At 35.4% G+C, this 19,092-nt stretch overlaps 1 protein-coding gene across 4 annotated transcripts in view; it reads left to right on the top strand.

The window, feature by feature from the left end:
• Positions 1–18,933, top strand: part of ocrl (OCRL inositol polyphosphate-5-phosphatase) — a 28,183-nt gene extending 9,250 nt beyond the window's left edge. For 2 of the 4 annotated variants that reach the window (XM_028009020.1, XM_028009017.1), the window contains 18 exons: positions 33–258; positions 417–587; positions 1,265–1,366; positions 1,474–1,588; positions 2,479–2,595; positions 2,707–2,888; positions 3,979–4,090; positions 4,391–4,500; positions 5,364–5,499; positions 6,602–6,712; positions 6,855–7,020; positions 7,919–8,148; positions 11,178–11,201; positions 12,397–12,516; positions 13,608–13,692; positions 14,950–15,077; positions 15,159–15,270; positions 16,267–18,933. In XM_028009020.1, the coding sequence (XP_027864821.1) occupies positions 33–258; positions 417–587; positions 1,265–1,366; positions 1,474–1,588; positions 2,479–2,595; positions 2,707–2,888; positions 3,979–4,090; positions 4,391–4,500; positions 5,364–5,499; positions 6,602–6,712; positions 6,855–7,020; positions 7,919–8,148; positions 11,178–11,201; positions 12,397–12,516; positions 13,608–13,692; positions 14,950–15,077; positions 15,159–15,270; positions 16,267–16,391 (2,372 nt within the window). In that variant the 3' untranslated portion in view covers positions 16,392–18,933. The remainder of the gene's footprint in view (positions 1–32; positions 259–416; positions 588–1,264; positions 1,367–1,473; positions 1,589–2,478; positions 2,596–2,706; positions 2,889–3,978; positions 4,091–4,390; positions 4,501–5,363; positions 5,500–6,601; positions 6,713–6,854; positions 7,021–7,918; positions 8,149–11,177; positions 11,202–12,396; positions 12,517–13,607; positions 13,693–14,949; positions 15,078–15,158; positions 15,271–16,266) is intronic. The other 2 variants (XM_028009018.1, XM_028009019.1) reach the window with 2 other exon arrangements.
• The last annotated feature ends 159 nt before the right edge of the window (positions 18,934–19,092 follow it).

Raw genomic sequence — 19,092 nt, 5'->3', positions numbered from 1 at the left:
TTTTAATCTTTCCTGAACATTTATTGGCTCAGAATATGGATTTGGAGAGGGCTTGAAGAACACCGTTAAAGTGGAGGAGAAGAAGAACCAGCAGAATCGGATCGTTGCGTCCAGAGAGCCGCCTCCTGTTCCCACTCTGCCTCCCCGAAAAGCCTCCTTCCCTCCGTCCAATCCTCTTCCTCCGCCTCCAATCCCAAAAGATTCGGCTGCAGCCTTTCAGGCCCGAGGCACCGCTCCTGTACCGAACACCAAACCAGAGTGAGTCCACCTGGAAAAAATGTGTAATTTATTTGAAATGTTTCTGTCTTTTAAGGATTTCATTAGACAAACCAGAGTGAGTCCACCTGGACAAAATGTGTAATTTATTTGAAATGTTTCTGTCTTTCAACTCTTTTTTTAAATTTTTTATAATCCAGTAGTTTCAGGCCTACTGATTACACGGACAGGCCGACGTCCTGGTGTGACAGTCCGTCTACCAACACCATGAGGCAGGCCATGCTGTCCAGCGAGGCCGGGCAAAGAGAGTACCTCATTAAACACCGCCTGGGCAAAAAGGAGAAGGAGTATGTGGACATCCAGCCCTTCAGGTAAGGAGGCCGCCTACGAACAAATAGGAACGGATTCAGTCTCAAACCTTGTTCACACGCAGCTTAATCTTAATAAAAATTTATATTTTCATATACATACAAATATTTATTTTTATGTATATTTGTGTATAAAAATACACAAATATTTGGAAACATAACATCATCCGGGTAGGTAAAAATAACATCAATGTTTGCAGATCCGGGTGATCTGACTTGTTGGGATGATGCTTGTGGTCTTTGTCAAGAAGAAACACAAGAAGCACAGCTGATTGATCTAAGCAGCTGCTGTGATTAGATCAACCACAGCAGCTGCTTTTGCTTGTTAATCTCAGCTGGAGGCTGACCTGACAAGGAGGACGGCCTAATCCAAGAATAAATAAATAATACATCTACCATTAGCATAAATTTGTATCGATAACATTAATCATTTAGCAAATAAGTTAATCTAATACTTAATAGGCTCCAACATAATCTGTGAAAAGATTAATACTCTTGAATAAATGCACAGACCTGACCAAAAACAACCAATCAGAGCCAGGAGGCGGGTCTTAGCGCTGCCAATCAACCTCTCATGTACACGCTGTTATATGTGCTAATTCTGTTTTAATTAAAAAAAGCAGGAGAAGTTAATTTTTGGATTTACCAAACAAACTTGGTTTGTTTGTTTTTTTCCCCAGTTTCTTCATCGGAACCTGGAACGTGAACGGTCAGTCCCCAGACAGCAGCCTGGATCCCTGGCTCTGGTGCGACCCCGATCCTCCTGATATTTACGCCGTTGGGTCAGTAAGCAATAACGATTGAACTCTAGCCATCAAGCAACACAATTATAAACTCGATTAGGAAATGCTAACAACTGGGATATTAATGACTTTATTTTTGATTGTAGTTTTCAAGAACTGGACCTGAGCACTGAGGCGTTTTTCTACTTGGAGTCGTCCAAAGAGCAGGTCTGGATCGAAGCCGTAGAGAGGAGCCTGAATAGAAAAGGCAACTACAAAAAGGCGAGTAAAGGGTTAATCATCAAAGATGAAGTGTTAATGCTATAAAAACCTTATTCTTATTTTTCTGTTCAGGAAGATAAAACATTTATTTTGCACCAAATATTCAGACAAGCAATATAATCTGTCATTGAATTAACACTTATTGACCTTAAAATGTGATTTAAATTTAAATGTACTCAATTACATTTACTTGAGTGACTTTTTTTGAAAAAATGTTCGAGTTTGTAGATCTAAAACGTAAAAAGGATTTTGCTTTTTTAAGAGAAAACTTTTATTTTTCAATTTCTTTTGGGCTGTGTTGAGCAAATTTATTCTCAGTTACAAGAATAACTGAGACCCAATGTCAAAACGCCTCGCTTTATTTAGCCGATCTCAATAAATTATAGTCAAATCAGACGCAGCGAAGTTGGCTTTTCAGTAAAAGTCTCTGGATAAATGTGGATCTACTGATTATAAAACTTTGGTTGTAAAAAGATTAATACTTTGTGTTGTACTTAATTTTTTCCGTTGCAAGAAAATCATGTCGGTAATAATTTTGCGCCAATTAAAAATAAAAACCTTAAAAAATAACATTTCTCTTGAACTGGATTTGGGGCCACAAAAAAAATCAGTTGAAGGGCCACCGATGGCCCCCAAACCACACTTTGGACACCCCTGCACTTTGGAAACCTTTTATAGAAGTGAGGTTATTTTCCTGTGAACAATCTGTGCTGTAGATTTACATTATGTGTGTGTTTCTTTAAAAAATGGTTGAGCTGACAGAAAATCCTTCAAAATTGAACCTAGAATTTTGAAATATGTAGGAACTTTGTAAGTAAACAAAAACGGAGTTAAAAATCTAAGCTTATTCTGAGAAATTTCTATAATAGTTTTTAAAATAATTTCTGCAGATCCGGGTGATCCGACTTGTTGGGATGATGCTTGTGGTCTTTGTCAAGAAGAAACACAAGAATCACATCAAGGAAGTGGCTGCAGAGCACGTTGGGACGGGAATTATGGGAAAAATGGTTAGTTTACCCTGAATCTTCTGCCCTCTAATAAACAAAATATGTACTGAGTATTTGAAACTGCTGCAATTTCCTTCATCAGTCTGAAGGCCTTTTAATTTGATGTTTTAGGGGAACAAAGGAGGCGTCGCTGTCAGGTTTGTTTTCCACAACACCAGCTTCTGCATCGTTAACTGCCACCTGGCGGCTCATGTCGAAGACTTTGAGCGCCGCAATCAGGACTACAGAGACATCTGTGCCCGAATGACCTTCCACCTCCTGGACTACCCGCCGCTGAGCATCGTCAAACACGAGTGAGTCCCACCAACACGTCCTCGTTTTGTTTCAGTTCTGACTTTACAGAACGCGTGGGCACTTTGAAGTCAGACGCTTGACGTTTTGCTCCAGACGCGCGTCAGGCGGGTCAACGTCGCTCTAGGCAGTGTTGAGAGGAGACTCTTTAGCAACATGTTCTTCAAACTCTTCCACCGTTTCTTTAACGTGATTCACCATTTTTGCTGGACTGATTTGGATAGCTCAAATGCGGGAAAATATTTTCAAATAATAAAAGTTATAACTTACCCGACATTCCAACTTCCTCGCTGATCCTCATCACACCAAAGTCCTTTCTGTTTCTGTGTCTCTACTGTAGTCATAACTTCATTGGTCATAGATTATAGTACGAGAACAAACGGCGACAATTTATCCAAATTAGGTTTTTTTTCTCCTGAGATTACGTCAGAAAATGCACGTCCTGGTTGACGCTTTGCATCGAGCGACGAAAGATCAGATTTTTCAAGTCCAGTGTCAGATGAGTGAAACGCTTCAGATTGCCCACAACGCGCCTCCACATAGACTTTGAATGTAAACCAGACGCGCCTGACGCTCAAAACGCATTTGGTGTGAACGCACCTTTATGCTCAGTCCTGCATATGGGGAGCTCCTTTTTTTCCTCTCGTCACTTTAAATCCAAATAAGCTGCTGCCGGACCACGCCCCCCAACTCAACATTTACACTTGCTTGAAAATAGCTGCAAACAGATGCGCAATTAATCAAATTTGAAAAGCAGAAGTGGAGTCTCCTGCACAGCCAATAAGAAAGCACAGAGTGGTTTCTGGATCTAAAGTCAACAACAAAACACATTTCTTTCCAGCAGCCATTGTACAGTGTATACAGCGGTAAAACCAAACGCCCTGGAGTTCAGTTTAGGTTGCTAGGTAACAGCGCTAAGGTTGCTAGGTAACTGCTCCATGCCCATTGAATGTTAATTAACATTCTGGAGGTTTTTGAAACATTTTCCACACACCAAAAATCATTAATTTACTGCCAAAAAAACCAAATGGCCAGGTCATATTTACCGTTGAGTTGACCATGCGTGTCTGAAAGCTGCTGGTTTTGTTCCAGTGTGGTGATCTGGCTTGGAGACCTGAACTACCGCCTCTTCCTGAACGATGCAGCAGAAGTCAAACATCTCATTGCTGAGAACAGGCTAAAGAAGCTGCAGGAGTATGACCAGGTAATAAACTGAGGCAGCATTAATACGAATAAAAAAAAAAAAAAAACAGCTCTACTTATATGTCTGTTAGGTTATGCAAGGCAAAGGTTTTATGCCTTTTTTGTTTGTGGATTGAGTTTCTAAACAGAATAAGCTCAATAGCACTTTGTAGCAAATATCTAACAGTTTTACAGAAGTTATAGGAAATGGGTTGATGTTAATGGGCAGAATTATCAGATTTTTGTAGGTTTTATTCCTTTGAGTTTGGTTAAGAAAGAAGATTTTGTTTCCCAAATTAAATAAAACTGTTTCCATGTGCAGCTGAACGTTCAGAGACAAACCAAAAGAGCCTTCACCGACTTCTTAGAGGGAGATATCAACTTCATTCCCACATACAAGTACGACACTAAAACGGATCGATGGGACTCCAGGTACGTCTTGTTTCATCAGATCTTCTTTTCAGAAATAAAACCAGCATTACAAGTATATTTTTATTGCCTTTATTTGTGTCTGAGCACTCAATGTATGTTGTGTTCAGGTCAGTCTGGGCTGATCAAGTTACAAAACAAACTTTTTTTATTAGAAAATTATTCAAATTTAATTTTAAACTTTTAAATAAGATAAGGATGTTATTTTGTAAAATGCAATAAAATACTAAAATATTTCTAACATGTAAAACCTTTGATCCTTTTTACTTGATTTTAATCAATACAGTTTTAATTGTTTTTTTTATTAACCAGTTAATAATTGAATAGTAGAAGATGTTTATTAGGAGGAGATTTTTTTAATTAATTTTTACATAATTCGATTGAACCTACAGTTAAGGTTCTTTGGTTTGTCTTAAATGTTAAATGTCTGTATTTTTAAAAATATTTTTAGCTTAATTACTGCTGTGAGTAATTCAGCTAAAACTAATTAAGTTCTGAAATTAACCATTTTTGAGTCTGTATTCTCCAGTTAACGATTAATCGATTACTACATTAGTCAGCAATTATTTCAACAATCAATTAATCATGATTAATCGTGTCTGCCCTAACTGTATGTGAAGAAATGGTAGGAATAAAAGCGACCGTGCATTGTTAGTTGGATGTTTGTAAATTTGAATCCGATGGCAGATTAAACTTAAGTTTTTCACTTTTCTTCCTGATTTAATTTCTACAAATTTTCCTCACGGTTCACTTTCCACTGGCTGAAACGTTTTGCTGCCCTAATGCTGCGGCAGCAGTTCTTTTCTCGAGTACTTTCTGTATTTTCCACTCATGTTTTCCTCTCAAACTTTATCTGCTTCCTGCAGCGGGAAGTGCCGAATCCCTGCCTGGTGCGATAGGATTCTTTGGCGGGGCAGCAGCGTCACGCAACTCAAATATCGAAGCCACATGGAAATGAAAACGAGCGACCACAAGCCCGTCAGCTCGCTCTTCAAAATTGGGGTAAGACGTGGAGGAGTGTCAAATATCAGGTTTAAAGGTCCAGATCAGGAAGTGATGAAAAAATAACTTCAAAACATTTGTTTGTAGCTTCCAAGCAGAAGAAAGAAATACAGACGTTTTTTCTTTCTTTGTGATCATAAACGTCTCTAATTTTTGACTGCAGAATATAAGGAGCTCTCTAACTTAGTTCTTTTATGCCACAAAAAACAAAATGTGTTGTTTTTTTCCCACACAAGACTTAAAAATAAAAAAGTAAACTGGATATGGCAACAAACTTTAAGATCAAAACAAGTTAGGTAAAACTTAAAGATATCAAAACAAATAGAATAGAAACAGTTTATTGTATCGCATTGTTTAGATGCGGTACATGTAAAGCTGCCTGACTTTAGAGCTTCATAAAATTTGTTTTAGTTTTTCAAAATTCTGTTTTACTTGTGCTTTTTTATTCTTTAAAGGAATCCTTTTTGGTTTTTTTACCCCTCCAAGGGGTCTTTTGTGGGCTCTAGTGTCCCTTATATGAAAGTAGGCTGACGGGAAACGGGGAAGACATGCGACAAATATTGCCGGGTCCGGGAGTCGAACCCGCGACGGCCTCTTCAAGGACTCAAGGCCTCCAAACATGGGTCACGCTGTCCCCTTCGCCACCACAGCATGCCCAGGAATCCACATTTTTGATAACATAAACACATTTTAACCCCAATAAAGTCGTCATATAAAGTCAAACTTTTCTGTAGTTTTATAGAAAATAGTTTAAATGTTTTGAGATTTGAAGTACAAGTCTAGAAATCAAGCTGCCAGTTATTAGTAACTGTTTTTTGTTTTAGCCAATGTGGAAGTAAAAGAAAAATTTTTTGTGGAAAATAAAAACATTTCTGATATAAACTAAAATTTCAACCATATTGCAATGTGTGCAGTAAAGTTAGGAGTTTTTAAAAACTTTTTATTTAAAACTTTCTCTGAAACATGATTATAGTTATTTATTTTAAAAGAATCATCTGTTTTGGCTTAGAAAGCTACACTAGGCACGCATCTCATGCTGCTGAGGATCTTTGCTAAATGCTAGGCTAATTTAGATTAATGTTGATGTTTGTTTGTGTAACAGGTGAAAGTCGTGGATGAGCTTCGCCAGAAAAGAGTGTTTGAAGACATCGTTCGCGCCATGGACCGCATGGAGAACGACTGCCTTCCTTCTGTGTCTCTCAGCAGGATAGATGTAATAAAGCTCAACTTTTTTTATGATAAACTCACATATTTACAAATAAATGGGCAAATTTGTGGTAAAGATACCAACTGCAATCCTCTGTAAAGCTGGGATTAATGTGCTTTTTGCTGGATTTCTCCTCGTCGTGTTGCAGTTTACGTTTAAGGACGTGAAGTTCAGGCAGCTGCAGAAGGAGCGCTTCCTGATTAAAAACGACGGCCAGGTACCGTGTCACTTTGCCTTCATCCCCAAACCAAACGACCCAAACTATTGCAAACCGTGGCTGCGTGCCGAACCCAGCGATGGATTCTTGGAGCCAAGTAAGATTTATTTTTTCCTTTTCTTTTAATCGGTGTTTTTACAGGTGCTTGAAATCTTTGAAAATGCTTTTCAAGATAAGAAAAGTAGTGGATATTATAAAACTCTGGAGTTTTATAATAAAGTTAAACCAGATGTTTTCATACACCTAATAAAAAGACACATAGATATTTATTTCTCTCTATTTGAAGTTAAATCAGACTAAACTTTTCTTGTTTTATGTAAGTTAGATTTACAAAAATTATTTCTATTTGCTAAATGCCAGAAAACATGGCAAGAACATTTTGTAGAGATTTTATTTTTAATTTGTTTTGCGTTTCAGCATTTAATGTGAGCAGGAAGGTTATTTACCTTAACATGATTTGTTGTGATTGATTCAATGTAATAAATATTTATTATTCCTCATTTCTAGTTGACCTATTGAGATGTGTAATTAAAATAAAGGTTGCTTTATCTTTTATATGTTAAACAACATTATTGAAATTGGGAATTTTTTTGTTAAATTTGTGCTTTGTTCTTGGATAAACCAGGTGTATAAAAACATTAAATTATGGTATATTTTAGTTTATTTTGTTCCTGCTGTAGAAGGTAGAATACTATAACTAGACTTTATTAACAACAGTAATAAATTTATACAGTCATGAACTGAAACTATAATTTTTTTAGTTCATTTTTATTGTTTTTATCTGCAAAAAGTTGAAAACTTACCTTGAAAATGCTTGAATTTTACTGTGATAAAATTTCACAAACTCTTTACTAAGCCGCAGTTCATGCATTAAATGTTCTTTATATTGTCAGCATTAGTAGCAAAAGCAAAAACCACATTAATATAAGAGACAACTCCTCGTTTCCTAAGAGATAACTGTTTTCTTTTGGACTTCTTCTGTGTTCTCTGAGCAGGTGAGACCCTGGAAATCTATCTGGAGGTGTATGTAAGTAAAGACTCTGTTACGCTGCTAAACTCTGGACAAGACTCTATTTATGATATCCTGGTGCTCCATTTGGACCGCGGCAAAGACTACTTCATCACCATCTCTGGGAACTACCTGTCCAGCTGCTTTGGCACCTCACTGGAGACTCTGTGTCGCATCAGGAAGCCGGTCAGAGAGGTCGCCAACCTCATCGACCTGGTGAGGAAAAACATAACGGCTGTTAGTAGCCAACTGTGTTTCATTTATTTTGGGTTGGACCTCATTTATATAATCAGAATGTTGTGACCAGAACTTGACCTGCAAAAACAACAAATCTTAACAAGTAGTTTCTAGTGAAAATATCTCCGTTCATTTGAGATAAGACAAAACTAACTTACAAGTAACTTTTCAGCGAGATACAAAAGCTTGTTTTTAAAAAAATAATTATTTTAATATTGATGAAAAAGTGCTTGATCTAGTGACAGATTATTTCACATATAATTGAAAAAATGTGAAAAAATTTGCCATTAGAACAAGAACTTTTTATCAGTATTAAAGAATCATTAACTTAAACCAAGCGTCTATATCAGGGATGTCCAAACTGCGGCCTGAGGGCCATTTGTGGCCCTTGGATTAATTTTGTGTGGCCCCTTGCTGCAATTCAAGAACGGCACAAATTTGGCCATCCAACACTTTTTGTAATTTTTTAGGATGATATTTTCCATGGCAAGTTTATATCTTCTTAAACAATTTAGATATTAAGTTCAACACAAATATTTTTCCTTGAGTTAACCTGTTATTATTATTATTATTATTATTGTTATTATTATGTTACTAGTTGTGCCACAAACATCTTTGTCACACCCATTCATTACATTTGGCTAAATACAGCAAAGCTTGTAAAGGAAAATTCTCACTATCATTGCTGGCAATAAACTAAAAACATTTTATAGACTAAAAATGGAAAATTCCAAAAAAGTCCAAAAAGTTAAATAATTGTAAACATTAAGGGAAACATAAAATATTACATGTTTTATTTATTGTTGTGAATGTAAAGGAGAAATGATTCACAATAATATTTTTTATTTGTTTTTAATTGGGGGAGGAAAAAAATTGACTTGAGGATTTTAGTCCTCGGTGTAAAAGTTTGGACGCTTTTAAGTTTTGTCTACTTTTATGTATACTAAGAAATTGTATGTCAGAAACACAAAATATTACTAAGTCTTTTTGCTCTAACAGTGCAAATATGTTGAAATAAGACAAAAATAAATTACAAGAAAGAGAAATAATCTGCCAATGGAACTGGTACTGTTTCTGTTAATAAGTATTTATTGACTTAAAACAAGCTCCTATGTTTTGCTGAAAAGTTACTTGTAGTTTTGTTTTAACCCTCTGGAGTCTATGGATGCGTATACGCGTCTTTTTTACATGTCTGATTTGGGGTGATGTAGCAGCAAGACTCCGCCTCCCCGATTCTCACTTTCAACTTGAGTTTGAAGTCCACATTATAAACTACACACCAGTTTTTAAATTATGTTAATAGGCGAAGTAAAACCGAAGTTATGCTAAATATATTTGATGCATTTTTTTCAATCAGCGAAATTGTAAAACCCGCTCCCTTTCACTGTCTTAGAGTGAAACGGAGCGCTCTCGCAACACAAAGAATAAAACACAACAGGAGATCCCCTCACTCGATCTCACATATTCAACTGATAAGAGTTTACAACATTTTGTTGCTAAGAAACGTAAGACGGTGACGCAAGTAACGGCACGAAAAATGACAATAAGCGGTAACGCGGGAACGGAGAAGAGGCGGAAAAAGAAAGAGGCCCATCGACAAACCGATGTCAGACCGATCAGTAAAATCTACTTTGTAATTTGTGTGTAGGAAATTGTCTTTGGTTTTGTCTGTAAAGAATGATGAGAAGAATGAATGTGGAGCAGGCAGCGAAGCTCTCTTTTGAGCTAAAAGACGAGGGAGATCCACAGCCTGAGTCTGAAGCAGACAGCGAGGATTCTGATGACGACGTAGCGGTTCAGTCATTCGTTTTAGAAAGTGAGAGAGATGTAGATGGGTATCAGGAAGAAGATGAGGCAGGCACAGACATAGCTATGCGGAGATCCAAACTCAGAAGTAGGCGGCGCTGCGCAACTGCACAGTCTAGTTCTCAGTGGCCTGAAGCTGAGCCACTCCACTGTGAACCCTGGAAGACAGAGGAGGACGCTGACAGTGTAATAATTTTTATTATCCTGTGTAACCTCTGATCCTTTGTAAATAATTGTACAAATATAGATAAGACATTGCCAGGACTTCAATTTATTTGGAAAAGTTATATATTTTTTGGAATCTTGTTTTGATGTTTTGTAAGTATTTGTACACAAATGATTATTACCTACGTACATTTTATTGATAATAGTCTTCTAAACATGAGTTGTTTGCTATATTTGTACATATTGATTTTGAAATTTATAGTATACTTTAGTATTCTAAACCATAAAAAACATTTCTTATACATATTTGTGGGTTTCACTCTGAAAAAATAAACGTTTTTTTTACTCCAATTTAATCTTTTTGTGTGATTTTAGGCCCAAAATGCAATATCAGTATATCCAAATAAGTGTATATTGACAAAGGTAAGGTTGTCCTGAAAAGAATGATACCACATAAGGCAATATTAATGGTTTCTATTAAGAAATATAAAGGTAAAATCAAAATTTAGTCAAAAACGACCATTTATATTATGGACTCCAGAGGGTTAATTAAAGCGCACTAACATGTCTGCACTACTAGACCAAAACTACTTGGTAATATTTTGTTTTTGCAGAGTGTGAACGTGTGAGGGCTCATTTCTTCCCTCAGGCTAAATTCAGTCACCAGTCGGTTTATATTTAGGAACATAAAATGTCCCAACTTGTGTATTTCTGTTTGTGAACAAGGAAGTAGCAGAAACATTGTACAAGATTTCTTAAAAAAAAAAAAAATCAAGGAAACTTTGACTTTGTTCATTTCTTGTCTCATCATCTCTTCCTGTATATTTTCCACCTTATCTGATCAAACTTTGGGATAAACTCCTGAATTTCCACTTTAACAATCAGATTTCACCACTTGATTGATGATATTAAAACATTTATGCGAGAGCGTTGGATTTTTTAATTTTTTTTCCTGCTTTTACACATCTCCTTTGTGTGTTTTCTCTCCTGCTCTTGCTCGTTTCTTTGCTGTGGTTGCGGGCTGGCTTCTTGCTCAGGGAGAGGACAGCGGTACAGAGAAGGTAAATAATTAACAGCAACCAATAATCTGATACAAAGAGGTCCATCAGTCCAGATACGAGTCGATTATTCCCTTTACGCCACATTATCGACATCCTGCTGGCAGAGTTCAGTAGTAACTAGTTACTCAATTACATTTACCCCGGTAACATTTTTAATAAATTACTTGTAGGAGTATTTTTACTTTTACTTTAGTAACTTTATTATGAAGTATCTCTACCCATTGAATGAAAAAGAAACATGTTTTAACCAAAAATAGTTTTTTTGGTTTTTATTGAAAAACAATTTATTTTGCCCGATTTTGTTATTTTTTGTTTGTTATATGAATTATTATCACTTTGTCTGGTGAGCTGTTGTTACCGCTGTACAATGGCTGCTGGAAACGACGAGTGTTTTGTTGTTGACTTACCATCCACGAACCACTTGCTGCATTCTTTTTGGTTGTGCAGGCTGCTCCACTTCTGCTTTTCAAAGATGTTCAGTTGTATAATTGCGCATGTGTTTGCATCCATTTCCACGTGCGAGTTTAAAACGTTGAGTTTGTTGCCGTTGTTAGGATTTAAAGTGACAGGAACCCTAAAACGCCTCATTATGAAAGGAGATCAAAATAGTACGACATTAAAATCTCATTATCTAAGGATGCTTTTGTGCAAAAAATGTAATGAACACGTTTTGTTTAACTTATCCTAACCTGTTCAAGGACCCATAATAGGTCAGCTTCGAATATTATATCGTAAAACTAGATAAATATTAACTTCCTGTCAGCTTTGGAGTTCAGTGTTATCAAACATGAGTAACAGCTTTGTAATTTAGTTTTAGGTTTTATCTTTGTTATCCATTAAACTGTAGGAGAAACGGGGAAAACGTCTCCAGTGAAAGTTCGACTCATGTTTAATCTCCTTTCAAAGCTTTGGAGCGCACAAGATTAAAAGTGATTTGAAGACGCAATCTTAAAGTTTTAGTTGTTGCTGGTCTGTGCTTCATTAGTTTAATCGTTTTTATTATCCTCTCTGTTTCCCCCTGATTTATGAGCCGTACTGGTTATTTTTGGACCTGGGATCCATTTGCAGAAACAAAAATAACATTTGCCGCTTTGTGAAATGTCTCCCCTTCAAATTATCTGCTTTCTTGTTGAAATGTTTCTCTGAAAATAAAATTTTTCTTGATAGAAATTGTCAATTTTTTTTTGCTTCTCAGGAAAAGTCGATGGTGAATTTGATGTTTGCGGATGGAGGACGTTCTGACGACGTACCTCTGAAAATCCCCAAAGAGGTTTGGATCCTGGTCAACCACCTCTTCACCAAGTCCTGCGATCAGGTACGGCGACACGTCCAGATTATTTAACCACAGTTTCTTATTCTGATTAAAACACATGACTTTATGAAATAACTTCCACAATAAAGAGAAAGCTGTGGTTTCTCTAAACAAAAGGAAAGTTTGATGAAGTGTCATCAGATCAGTTTAAGTGAAATAAAATCCCTTTTATTTTATTTTTCTGTTACTTGTCTGATCACTGACATAAAGAAGTTTAAATTTTAAGATGAAGTTAGGCTTTGATTAATTGTATAAATGGAGTTTTGTTGTAATTTAGAGATTCTAGATTATGACAGATTATTGGGGACAGACAAGGATTTTATTCTTTTATTTGAAATTCTGAGAATAGCCATATTTTCAGAATTAAAACCCAATATTGCCAGAAAGCTGTAAAATTACAAGAAAAAAGTTGCTTCAATGAGAGCAAAACTTGTAGATTTACAGACGTGATCAGCTTGTCCAGTTTGTTTTGTCCCATTTGCAAAAAAAATATGTAACTTTACAAGGCGCTCAACATTTATTATGTTTATTTATTTTTCATGTAGGAGATATAAAATTACTACATTTCACAAATATTACAACTTTATTGTAATATTTTGACTTTTTTCTCTTTATGACAATTCGCAAAATTTTACGACTTTGTTTTTCTTATCATTACGACTTTAGTCTCAACTTTTTGTCACTTTATTCTCATATTATTATGACTTTATTCTCATTATACTGAGACTTTTTGTCATCCAAATTTATTCTGGTCTTATTTTGACTCGATGTTTGACTTTATTCTCATAATATTCTGACTTCATTTTCATTTCATTCTGATTTTTTTCTCTTATTATTATGACATTAATCTCATAATATTTACTTTTTGTCAAACTACTTGTATTATTCCAACTTTCTCGTCTTGTGTTATTCTCATGATGTTTCATCATACTAATTTATGAGTTTATTTTATCTCAACTTATTGTCGTACGGCTTTTTTCTCGCCATCTTCTGACTTTATTCCTGTAATTTCTAAGATTTTTTTCTTCGCCAGGCTCCAATACTTGGTGCCATTGGATAATCTGGTGTTTGAGTCGTTATGTTTTTGCTTGCAGGAGGATTTATTCCAGACTCCAGGCCTGCAGGAGGAGCTCCAGAGCATCATTGACTGCCTGGACACCAGCATCCCAGAGTCTCTACGTATCCTTGACATTATTTTATTAAAAATCAGGTTTATTTTTTTAAAGTTGCAATTATAAGATCGAATTATCCTTTCCAACCACATCATCTACAACATGCTCCAGATGTTAATGAAGGTTATCTTCACATTAGCTTATAAAATATGATACATTTTAGGTTGATTAAAGTTAAAAAGTCAGAGGATAAACCCAGTTTTCATGCAGTTGCATTTAGTCATTGAGATGCAGGAGAATTGTTGGTTCGGCTTCAGAGATTTCAGCAAAACCCAGCAGAGCTTAGTGGAGCGTTTAAAGAGCAGCCAGGAACGCTAAAAAAAATCTAATTAAACTCAAAACCTGCAGTTTTGATGTTGGATTGGAAAGAAAGATGGAAATATTTACACTTTAATCCAGTTTATATATATATATCATTTATCTGTAATTCAATATTAGATATAGACTTGCCACTAACGATTGTTTTAGTTATCAATTAATCTATCAGTTACTCTGACAATCAATTAATTGGATTAAAAATTCACATTCTACAAATTTGTTTATAATATAATATATAGACAAAAAAATTCTAATTAACAAGTATTTCAATTAAGGAATAATTTTATTGTCTAAGATGTATTATTTTGGTGAACTTTTGATTGTTTGTAACAAAGAATGAATCTTCAGCTAAAAAGTATACTTTTAAGATCAACATCTGAAACATTCCTGTTGGTCTGATTTGTTTATTTTTTGGGTTAACCAATTAATAAATGGTTAGCAAAAGGAGTTTAATAGGAGATTAAACTCCTTTTTTTTTTTACTGAATTTGAACAGGGTGAAGATAAAAATGCCACTAACTAAGTAATCCTGTAAATACGTCTTGGGCAGAACAAATTTACAGACCAAGCTTTTTATTTTTTCTAAAATGGAAAATATTTGTATTTTTTATACAGTTTTGGCTTAATTATTGCTCTGATTATGTTCTTTTTGCAAATTGACTTTTTTGAGTCTGTGTACTCCAGTTGACGATTATTCGACTACTACATTAGTTGACTTCAGTTAACAATTAATCGCTATTAATCATTTAGGTCTTATATTAAACCTCGACTGAAATGCAGCCGTTCTGATAAACTTTGAGTTTTAGGTGCAATTTTGAAAAAATACTTAACTGTAAAAAACAGTTTAAGTAGAAAATGAACCGATGTGTGCAGAAACGCAGTTTGAACTCAGTTATTCTTTGTGTAAACTCTACTGGACTCCAGTTTCTCCGTAACTTGTGGTCCAGCTGGTTGTAACCACTCGGTAGCCGAAGCTCTGCTGATCTTCCTGGAGGCCTTGCCGGAGCCGGTGGTTTGCTACGAACTCTACCAACGGTGCCTTGACAGCTCTCACGACAGCCGCCTCTGCAAGCAGGTAGACGGCCGCCAGATGCTTCTGTTTCTGAAACACAAAGCGAAGGGATGAATCTGCAGTAAACATCTCTGACGTTCACAGCTGGTCTCACAGCTCTCCCGGCCGCATCGAAACGTGTTTCGATACTTGATGTCTTTCCTGAAGGAACTGCTGAAGCACTCGAACAACAACAACCTAACAGCAAACCTCATCGGTAAGAAACTGACAAACAAAGAGAACCGAAGAAAGAACAAACGAATTAATACGCAAAAATAAAAATGAACCAACAAAGAGAACTGAAGACAGAACAAACGAATTAATACGCAAAAATAAAAATGAACCAACAAAGAGAACTGAAGACAGAACAAACGAATTAATACGCAAAAATAAAAATGAACCAACAAAGAGAACTGAAGACAGAACAAACGAATTAATACGCAAAAATAAAAATGGATGAATATTTATAAATTAACAAGTAAATAAATCAAAACAAGGAAATAAAGAACAAAAATATGCGAGACATGAGGGAGAATAAATCAGTTAACAAGAATCTTAAAGGAAATTAACAAATGAATAAAATTAAGACATTTAGTAGATTGATGCCACTTTTTGTTTGTCTGTAATGTTTGTTTTGTATGATTAATACATTTAAAAAAGGAAACTGAAAAAAATTTGTGAATGAAAATGTATAAAAATTAAAAATGAACATAATGCATGAAAGTAAAAAAAAAACAAGAATAAATAAAAATCTACAAACTAACCAAAATGACCAAGAATAATTTGAAATTAGCAAATTAAATTAAGCTGAATGGAGAAAAAAATCTAACTAAAATTAACACCAAGAGTGAATGACTTAATTAAAAATAAAATAAACAATAACATTTTATTTTGTGAGAATCAAGTTCATTAAAAAATTATTGAGGTCAAATGAATAAAAGTGAATAAACAAAAGTGAATGAGTGGAAGTTGACAAAAATATAAGCAGTATGAAATAAGGAATTAATTTAAACAAATGAAAAGGAGGTAGTGAGAGTAAAAATATTAATTCTAAATAAGAAAAATAATGAGATTTAACTGAACAAATAAGGACTCCTGGAATATACAATATAAATAAATGAATAAATATTGGGATTGAATGAAAAATAATAATAATGGACATGACTTACTGTAACGATAATAAACATTAATATGGACGGTTTTGTGTTTTCAGCTACTCTCTTCGCCAGCCTCCTCATCCGACCGCCACCCAACATGGCCAGCAGGCAGTCGGGTCATGACCGACAGAAAGCCATCAACTTCATCTTGGGGTTCCTCATGTCTGCAGACGACGACTAACCAACGGGTCGACGGCCCGACCCACCGGGTCACCGACCCGCTCTTTATTTCACCAAACCGCTCACCAACTCGGCCATCACGGGCTGCAGAGACGTCACTTTGACCTCAGCAGGCGTCGCGTTTTCCATGTGGGAAGAGTTTGAACTGGCTCACTTTTTAATGACTTAAAGGATGGAGACTGGCCCTCGCCGTCTGCCGACTCTTTACGGGAAGACACTCATGCCAAAAAACAGTGAGTGGACAAACTGTGGAAACACTATCCAGAGAGACCCACGCTAAACACAGGAGTGCTACTATGAGGAGTGGCGGTAAATAATACTGTTGATCATTTAGTCTGAAATGTACGGGAGAAGATTAGGGTCACCAAGAAAATTTAAAATTCTAATTAACTCAGAATTTTGACCTTTTTTTTAATTTTTTTTAAGAATTCTGACTTTCTTTCTGAAATTTGTTCAGGATTCTTTTTATTTTTTTCCTCTCAGAATTCAGATTTTTTTAAAAATGGAATTCTGACTTTAACCTCTGAATTCTTTTTTCTGAGAATTCTTTTCTGAATTCTTTCGTCTCTTTCTCAGAGTTCTGACTTTAAACTTAGAATTCTGGCTTTCTCTGAGAATTCTGAAAATTCTTTTTTTTCCTCAGAATTCTAACTTTAAAGTCAGAATTCTTTTTTTCTACGAATTCTCAGAATTCTTTTGACTCTTTTTCTCAGAATTCTGACCTTAAACTCAAAATTATAACTCTGTCAGTTTATGTCAAAATCCACATAAATTAGGTAAATTATGTTGTTAGTATATGAAAATGATCACATAACTTTTTCTTCCTTGTTATATGTTTTGTAAACCTTCAATCTCGGAAATACTGTCCCAAAATTATTTGGTAGATTTTCGTTTTATAATTAGATTTGCCTAATTGTGCATTTAGGCAGTTCTGATTCTGAGAAAAAGGCACAATTTTTAGTTGTTTTTTTTTAATGGCCCTAATCTTTCTCTGTAGGAATAAGTATAGTATTTAGTTACTACGAATGTTTGTGCTTAAGCAAGGACAATCATTTGTTGCTGCATTTTAGGTGAGGAGAGAATAGAATTTATTAGCTAACACATTGGTTGTATTTTAACTGTTATTTATATATTTTTTTTCCTCCTGCATTTGCAACATTTGATTTTTTTCTTTTTACTGCAGTTTGTTTTACTTTTGTACCAGTACTATAAAGAACAACCTAATTGAAGTTGGCCCCAGACATTCTTCAAATTGGTGTCAAATGTTTGTGCAAAAAATTTTGTGCTGCTATCATTTTGAAGATATTAATACGTTTCCAGAGGTCATCAAAGGTCAAACAGCCAGTTTACATTTACAAAAACAAACTAAACATGGCGTCAATCAACTTTGCTACTTTAGTGCAGCAATTTTTTTGTGCCTTTTTTTTTTCTAGAGATCCGACATTAACAAAACCAAACAAGAATTATATCATTTTTTTTGTATATTTGTGACGCTAAACATTTTGTAGCACAGTTGATTCACACACATTTGCTTTTTTGTAAACGGAGGTTGACCTTTCGAAAAATTTATTGCTATCTTCTAAATTATAGCAGCACAAAGATTTTTTTCTGCACCAAGGCTTGACACCAATTTATTTGATTTCAGCTTCACTCAGGTCGACGAACACCGTATTTTTGTCATGTTTTTCCCTCCGTACATTCAGTTCTGTCAGCCTTACACAACACATTTATCACACTAAACCTCCTGGCCAAGTGTAGAGCCGCCCTCCGAGGGTTTTGACGTCTCGATGTAAATATGAACGTTTTGTGTTTCATGACTGTCCGGTGGTGAGATTCTGTGACGTTGTCTCTTGTCAGCCATTACAGTGGTACTGTTTATATCTGTGTTTGTTTACATGTCCTCCCACATGTCTCATACAGTCGCTGTATCGAGTGTTTGCTGAGTAAAAGCTCTTCTAAGTTCTGCAGTGTTTTCTGGGAGGAGGCGTACCAAGATTGAAGCTAAGGTTTGTACTCCGGTCCCAGCTGTGCCACTGAGGAAACTATTTTTTCGCTTCCAACTCTTGTAATGTGGATGTAGAAATAAGGAACTTTTCCCCCCCTTCGTTTGTTGAACGTTTCCTCTTTAACGGTTTCTCTCGACAAACGTCAGCTTTAGTTTTCACAATCATGACACTCATTTCCTCCGATCGGCGTCTTGAGTAACTGATGCCCGGAAAACCCAATTACAGAAAAACAGTAAATATTAAGCTACAGAGACAATAAGAACACACTTTAGGGTGAAAACTATAAATCAAACGTTAATGTGAGTTTTGCCAAATGGTTGCTTTTGCTTGAGGAAACTGTTTACCTTTTCAGTAGAAAGCTGAACTGTCATCTTTAGCAAGAAAACGTGATTGAACATTTTTAAATTTTGGATGCAACTCTAACGTCATCTGATGTCTTTGTTTGTTTCATAAATTTAAGGTACATTTAACTGCGACTTTAATGTTTTTGGGTACTTTTTAATTTATTTAAGATGAATAAAACTACATGAAATGCCATTGTCATGTTTTCAACTTGTTGTTGTTGTGACCCAGCCTGGTAAAAAAACAAAGACAAAACAAAATACAACCAGCCACTTGTTCTACGCTTTGATTTTCATTTTGTTTTATTTAATTCACACAATAATAAATGTGAATTGTTTGTGTAACAACTACAAG

The sequence above is a fragment of the Xiphophorus couchianus genome, chromosome 23, assembly GCF_001444195.1.
Source record: "Xiphophorus couchianus chromosome 23, X_couchianus-1.0, whole genome shotgun sequence".
Lineage (NCBI taxonomy): Eukaryota > Metazoa > Chordata > Actinopteri > Cyprinodontiformes > Poeciliidae > Xiphophorus > Xiphophorus couchianus.
Note: the sequence above shows the minus strand (reverse complement) of the source record. Positions and strands in the feature narration are given on the sequence as shown.